At 38.3% G+C, this 8,188-nt stretch overlaps 1 protein-coding gene across 7 annotated transcripts in view; it reads left to right on the forward strand.

Annotated features, from left to right (window-relative positions):
• The window catches only part of LOC120736740 (disks large-associated protein 1-like), a 181,084-nt gene extending 174,503 nt beyond the window's left edge, over positions 1–6,581 (forward strand). For all 7 annotated transcript variants that reach the window (XM_040037029.1, XM_040037027.1, XM_040037031.1 and 4 more), the window contains one exon: positions 18–6,581. In XM_040037029.1, the coding sequence (XP_039892963.1) occupies positions 18–242 (225 nt within the window). In that variant the 3' untranslated portion in view covers positions 243–6,581. The remainder of the gene's footprint in view (positions 1–17) is intronic.
• Positions 6,582–8,188: the final 1,607 nt, after the last annotated feature.

Here is an 8,188-nt window from a genome sequence, read left to right on the forward strand (position 1 = left end):
TACCATCCCCCTCCCAGGAGAGGCGGCTCCCACCTCCAGTGCCAAAAAAGCCACCCAAGGGCCCCCATCATCACCCCCCTCTGGCCAGAGACCGCTCACTGGAAAGCTCAGAGAAACAGCGGCAGGAGGCCAGGAAGCGCCTGATGGCCGCCAAGAGAGCAGCATCTGTACGACAAAACTCAGCTACAGAGAGCGCTGACAGCATCGAGATCTACATCCCTGAGGCTCAGACAAGGCTATGAGGACACTGCCAGAGCCACACAGGGTTGACACGCAGTACACACCATTCACACAGAACACAACAAATGTATGGTTGTCCACACAAAGGCAAAAGGGTTTAGACGCATCTGGATATATTATTTCATTATGCACAATGCACTCTGAGGATAAATAGAGCTGGAACATTGATGGAACATGTGCCCTTTCCCAATGCTCACCTGTCTCCTGACTGATTTAGTTACCTGTAAATGTAACCAAGCTTCCTCTGGATCCAAACTCATGGTCCACATGGTCCAAACTCGGTCATGTTTAAAGCGTTCTTTACAGCAGCTACATGGCAGACACCCCAAAATTGGTTTTAAAATTTCAGTTTATATTCATCAGTTTTCACAGAGTGAGTGTATAGTAGGGAACACTCTCCTGACTGGAGTTTCACAGGTGTGATCTATCTCATAATCAGGTGTTGAACCATAACACGAGTTTGACTTAACAAGTTTACATATCTACAGAGGAAGCAGGTCTTCTTCCACGCGGTATAGCACGTTCATGGACTGTCTATAAATGAGTGGCTGTGCTTTCCAGGTCACAAAAATGAAATCAGCCAACCTAATCTTTAGCTCCACTAGACTCGTGTTCAAAATGTGTCAACTCCTCTCATTAAATCCCTTAAATAAATTTCTCCAAAAGTTATCATGGTATATTAGCTAATTTTATCACTTTTGAAAGGACTTGCTGAATCAGGTAGTTCATATTAGGCCTCACACAGACACTTGCTCAAATACGATCACTCCTGACTCCAAAGTAACAAAGGTGGTGATTGGTTTCATAAGGGTAGCCCAAAATCCAGTGGGTGAAATAACTGTGGTTATGCTGTTTGTTGCCATGTTGCATTGCAATAGTAACCAGGAACAGAAAAACTCATTCTAGCACCTTTTATGTTTTTTACTTGTGTTTTTGTAGCCTCTGTAGATCCCACACAGGAGACGGGAAGGCATGGGGTCAGATGCCTGAAACCTGCACCGCTAAATGGTGACGCTATGAAATCCAAACGTTCATTCTTTTAATTGTTTGGGGTTATCAGCTGAACAGATTTGGTCAGATCATACAGGTGTCTTTTAAATGCCTTTTTAACTTGTACAAATGTGTACTGCACAGAAGTGATGGACAATCTTACATAAACACACAGAAGTAATAATAATCTTGTGTGACATGAAAATACTTCACATGCCACTCATACATAATGAACACATGAGTGCTCACAGGCAATTTCTTTGGTCTTGTGGCTGAATGAACACTGCAGACTGGTGTCGTATAAAACAGCGTATCACCCCCCCCCCTCTGGAGAATGCCGTGATCACGATTGTTCATCTTCCTCTCCATCTCCACGTAATTATCAACTAGTATTTCCTTCCTCTAGATGAACCCTCTTAAAAATGACTGAAATGGTTTAAGAAGATCTCTGTTATTTTGCAAATTTCAATACATTTTTATAGTTTGGACATCCTTCAGTGGACAAACAGAGACAGAGACACTGCTAACACAAGCCTTCAGACAACTTCACTGGAGCTTTTCCATATTTGAGTTGTTTCAAGCCTGTCTGACATGGTTGCTCTGTCTCTGCAGTTCAATGCTGTGCTGACCAAAACAACAAAAAAAACAACTTATAAATAAACAGAATTTTATTTTAATGCTTCTTGTGTAAGCAGGAAGCCTTCACATGAATTATTAAGTGCTCATACTGTCAGAAAGGCAGCAGTGTGTCATAAAAGTGTTTGTATCACCACCTGTGCACAGGTTTGCAAATCCTCCCTTTCTTTGGTTTGACTTTAGTTTGTTTCTCCTTGTTGGCTTTCAAGGTGATTTGTCTTTTACCAGGTACTGAAACAGCGTTGGGCAGAGTGCATTGATGGTGCTGAGAGAGATACAGTACATACAGTTGTGGTCAGACGTTTACTGACACTCATCATGGGCATGAATATCACAGTAATTTGGGGCTTTTACTCATTTCTTTTAACTGTTCTTTTTCCAGGGTGGCCCGTATCATAGACATCTTTAATGGACTTAAAAAACAAGTTTGAGTTTATTTTGGATTTTCTTTCATCCACACAGGGTCAAAATTATACGTGCAACCTCAAACGTGTACTCCTACGTGTTATTTGGTTAAATGTCCCCTTAGCAAGCTGCACCTCGACCAGACGCTTTTGGTACTCATAAACAATGTTTGATGATGTTTGAGTACTGCTCTTGGCAGAATTGGAAAAGTTCATTTAAATGAGTTAGTCAGTTAGTCCACACATTTACAGTAGGGTTCGAGTCCAGGGATTTGGGAAGACCATTCCAGAATCTTAATGTTTTCCTGCTTTATCTATTCCAAAAAGTTTTGATTTGTGTTTGGGATCATTGTCTTTTTTTCACCCATCTAGCTGTTGGTTCGAGTTGAAGTTGAAGGGTTTGGAGGTTGTCCTCCATTATTCCATCCACTTTGTGCAATGTACCACTGGCAGCATGATGCTGCCACCACCATGCTTAACAGCTGGTACAGTGTTATTAACGCTGCAAGCATCACCTTTACTCCTCCAAGCATAGCTCTCGTTATTGTGGCCAGATTGCTCAGTTAATGTCTCCCTGGCCACGTTCACCAGAAGGTTTTCCATTTGGGCAACTGCAAATTTCAGTCAAGCTTGAAGGTTTCAATTTTGGAGCGTAGACTTTTTTCTTGGTCAGCAGCCTTTGATCCCCAGCTATTTAAAACGCACTTTACCATGGACAGTGACGCTGGTGTTCCAGCAGTTTACAGCTCATGCCAGGCTTGAGCCTGAGTGGTTCCTGGGTTGTTCCTGAACATCCTGAGTAATTTCCTCTCATTTGAGGGTGAAGGTGGTAACACATCTGAATAACTTGTACTCATGTACAGTTGTTTGAACTGATGATTTGGAAACTGTAGTGGTTTAGAAATAGTTTTAACAGATTTTCCAACTTGTATAAATTTATAATTCTCCTTAGATCTTCACTGAGTTCCTTAGACTTTACCATTGCTCTAACTATTCATCAATCCAGTAGGTGCTGGAAAATAATGTTTATGCTTCAAAGAACAACTACCACTGTCAGACATGATCACTAATGAGAAGTTGATACGTAAGTGGACGGGTTCTTATATAGCACTTTTCTACTCTACTTGAACACTTAAAGCACTTTATACAACTTACCACATCATCTACGTCTACATACAAGTGATTTCTATGTTACATTCATAGACACATTAGACAGCATCAGACAGCATCCTGCCCAAGGATACTTAGACATGAGACTGGAGTAGCCAGGGATTGAACCACCAACCTTCCAATCAGTACCATGACCCTGTCTGGATTAGAGAAAACAAAAAAATCAAAATAAATTCAAACTTGTGCACTCAATTCTTTTTTTAGTTTTCTAAAATAATTCCGGAAAAGAAAGAACAGTAGAAAAAAGAAAGAAAGAAAGAAATGTGATCATGAAAAGCTCGAAATTTCCGTTACATTTATGCCCATGAGGAGTTTATGCAAACTTCTAACCTCAACTGTAACAGATGACCTTGCCATGATTTGAAGCTGAAGTAAAGCCACAGTAGTTATGCACTAAAAGTGTTCAGCTGATCACCCTTTACATTTGTTTACATTCACTGAGGTAAAATACTGAAATTTATTTGGGTTAAAACCAATAATGACATTGATATAAGCTTACCTGAGCTGTTCAAAAATGTATCATACGTTTTTGGACAGAAGGGGCTCAAAATTTAGTTTTCAGTAGCCATCCAGTGATAGCCATACATATTTTAATTTAACCACAACTATTATCTTTTCCTAAAATAGCCAAGTAGCTAAGTAGGTTTAGTGCCTGGTCAAACAGTGAGTGAAAACAAAGTTCAAGTGTATGACTAATAGAAAAATTTGACAGCCAGTGATCTTGTGTGGGATGTTAACGCTCTAGCTTGTGTTACCAGGCCATAAAGTAAACTTTATTGCATGTGATTCTGACTACAAAACACAACAAATTCATGACAGAAGCAGAAATTATGATTCGGTTGGTTAATAATCTACAATGTAAAATATTCTTGTTGGATTATAGTTGCAAAACTAAAATAGAAGTTTGTAATTTGAGGGTTGAAGAGAGGTGGTAAGCCATTTGATTCTGTCATGAAACTCTCAGAAGCAGCTAGCAGCTACTTCATTCATGAAAAGCTGTTTGCTCACCTTTTGGTGCCCCAAGTTGAGTTCAATGGGGCATTCGCACCATATGCAAAGTGAAAGTACTTGTGAATTCAGCTGCATTAGCAACTCAAATATTAGCCCTTGTTAGCCAACAGGATGAGGAAAAGTACAGACAATAGTTGGAATCAAGAGAAAGGAACATATTTTCACACCTTATCATGAAGCCCTCTATGCCCTTTTTTAAATTTGCTATCTTTACATCAGATATTTGAAACAGATGGTTCCAGCTGCGCTCAATAAATTTGTCTTCTACGTCTGGAAGCTTCGGGAGAGAATTCACAGTCAGCGGTTGAATTCCATCTAATGGGTTTTGCCAAATGCATTTCAGTTTGCCTGATTACAGAGACTTTGTGTGTAATTGCACCTTATGAATACTTTTCTTAAAGTTTGGTGAAATGCATCATAACCCTGATGATGTCATCAGGTTTATCGTAGTCTGGGCTCGTTAAAAACACATCGTTTGGTGGTGTTAACAAAGAGACACTGTCTGATACTAATGGGTAAAAGTTTGAATCCACGTTGCTTTGATTCTGAGTTTGTCTCTTTGGAATTAAAATATGTCAGTGTGCCAAAGTCTTGGAGTACCCAGAAAAAACAGATTGAAGCTTATTAAGTTCAGTATGTTTGGACTGATCACATTTTTGCAGACTTCTCCTTCAACAGAAATAACTCAGTACTGACGTGAAGTTGCTGCCTGTTACTGCTTACACATAATGAGACATTTTGACCTGGGTACTAAAATGAGAAGACATTCCAAATTCATCTGGGTCTTAGATTTGACTTCTTGGCTAAGAAGCTGCTTCATCAGTGACAAAGGAAAATGTTTAGGGCCAAGCTGATTCTCTCTGAGCCACTTCATGTTGTTAAACTGTGATAATGACATTTATACTACTACAACTGCTATGTATACCAACATGTATCTATTAACAAACTGCCATTCATTTCTTCAACAATCTGGAAATCATCAGTAGGATTCAGAGAATTCTGCAGATGATTCTAAGATAATAATGATGAAGTGTTGTTAATGAAAGTATTCTGTATTATTTTCTTCTTTTGTAATGATGAGGTGTGTGTGTTAGCGTGTGTGGTGAAGGAACGTAATTTTGTACAGGATTTGATTACCTCTGTGTTTTAATGATAATGACAGTGAGCCATATTCAGCGTAAAACACCTTTCTTATCAAGAGGAAAGGGCCATACCACTGCAGATTGAATATGCTTTGGATTTTTGGTTTTTGCATTTACAGAATCATTTCTTTTGTATTCCAGTAGCAAGCTTACTGTCTGTGAGTTTGGGGAGACGTGTTGAGTGCGGACAACATGACACAAATGTGAGCAGGAAGCAGGGAGACATACATTTTTAATGTCCTGTATTAAAATTTGCACGTTTCTCAAATTAAAGTGTTGGTTGGACATGCAGAAATGACTGCTAAATAAAAGCTAAACTACGATTATTAAAAGTGATAAAAACAAAAATGTTAAAGAGCTGTGGAAGATCAGGGCTGCCAGAGAAAATGTAAAGAAAATATCTCTGTTTTGTATCTGTGACAAACAGACATGACAAACAAGAGGAGAATGTTCTGTGACTGATTTGCTAACATTGCACTAACTCACTGGCAGTACAAGTTAATTTCAATAATGACAACCACTCGAGAGCAGTGCAAATTAGCAGGTCAAAGCTATATATTAAAATTCACAAGAAGATCCAATGATTTTAATGATTCTCTAACAGGAAAGAAAGCGTGCTGGAGTTGCTCAGGCAGGTCATTCTACAACTGAGGAGTGCAGCAAATTGTCTTTAAGCGTGAAGTGGGAGCAGCTCCCTGGTTGCTGGTGAGGAGCGCTCGCTGCACTCTGGTTTGTATGAACAGCAGTTCCAAAATGCACTGTGGAGCCAGACATTCTGAACAGTTTAGAATCTATTTATTGATTTGTGGTTGATATCTGGTAAAGGGTTTTATATTTAACTACACTAAAAACTGAAAATAGATCTGCAAAAAATGAATGAACTAAAATGGAATAAATAATACAGAAGAAGTATTAATATTTGTTAGTTTGGTCAAATGATATCACAGCTTGCCTGATGAGACTTTGATGGATGTGTTTGCTAAGACTCTATAAGAGTGAGTCACCACTTTAAAAATGCTCTGTGTTTTTATTGTAACACCTGTTTTGATTTTCCAAAATCTTGTTTCTGATATGTGCCTGGCATACAATAATAATTAGGAAGACTAAAATTAAGACCCAGACAAATAGAAACAATAAACCCAAATATTTTCAAGCAATTAAGACAAACTGGAAACTAAGTTAGAATGAAATAAACGTTAATTAGAAAAAACCCTCAGATATAATAACTCTGGTTTGTTAAAAGAATGAAATAAACGCATGAATCGTAAATGTAAAGAAAGTGATATTCCTCAGGTGGTAGGAGCAGGACCGAGTGACCTGAAAAGTCAGATTAGAATCAAATAGGACTGATGACTCCTATTTTGTAAATATTTAGTTGAATTTTACTAAAGAAATTGAAAATACCTTTATTTTTAAAAGAGTTTAAAGAGTTGATCGTCATTGATTTTTTTTCTCTATACAGTGTGGCCAAGTAGCAGAATATAGAATTAAATGGGAAAAGAAATAAAGATTTAGCAATTTCTGTTTTATGTATCTTTTTAGTTTTTTAATATTAGCAGTTCTGGACATTCATTCAACTTTAGATATACTGATGCTGAACATCTCTGCAACTCCAACCAGTGGCGGATTTGAGCTCCCTGATTCTCTGCGTTTTTCCTCAGGAAGGAACGGGAAAGAACAGGTCATTTTTAAAATCAGGGTCTCCCAGACATGTTGATCTGTTAATCACAGTCTGTGTGTGTGTGTGTGTGTGTGTGTGTGTGTGTGTGTGTGTGTGTGTGTGTGTGTGTGTGTGTGTGTGTGTGTGTGCATTCAAAATTTGGATGTGTATCATTTGTATATATATAAAACCATGTTGAAGATACATTGGATGCAAGGTCTCTATAAAGTGCTTCCTGAGTCTCTTGTTTTCTATGTTGGGCCTTCCCTCTGTACGGTCTGGTAGCCTCATTGGGTCATTCTGTAAATTAACTCTCTACTTATCCCTGCAACCGATTTCTGGTGTTTGTACAGAAAATGATAAGGGTGTTTCATAACGCATGCAGACACAATATTAGTACTTACGAATCTATATCTAAGTTGAAAACATGTATTTGGTTTATTTATGATCTTATTTATTGATTTTCTAAAATATGAAATTCTGTTGAAGTGGTCTGTCATGCTCTTATGATCTTATGTTGTATTGTAGAGAGATGATTATATGTCCATAACTATTGATCAGCCCATAATAAAATAACTATTGACTCTTCCATGACTGATCTCTATTTACAACAAATCATCATCATGGTTGTGTTGATATCTTTCGTAGACATCAGAGGACTGGAAAATCAAGCCCAGTGAGCTTTATTAGTAAAGTATCTCCACAGGTGATCCAGCCTGCTTTATTAGCGAAGACATAAGACATAATTCACACACACACAGTGAATACAACTTAATTTTGTTCAGTTCAATTGAATTTTATTCATACAGTGCCAAATCACAACAACAGAGTTGCCTCAAGGCACTTTATATTCTAAGGAAAAGACCCCACACAATAGACAAAGCACCAACAGTCACATGACCCCTTTTGAGCAAGCACATTGGCAACGGTGGGAA

This window comes from Simochromis diagramma, unplaced genomic scaffold (genome assembly GCF_900408965.1).
Source record: "Simochromis diagramma unplaced genomic scaffold, fSimDia1.1 OVJJ01000630.1, whole genome shotgun sequence".
NCBI classification, from domain to species: domain Eukaryota; kingdom Metazoa; phylum Chordata; class Actinopteri; order Cichliformes; family Cichlidae; genus Simochromis; species Simochromis diagramma.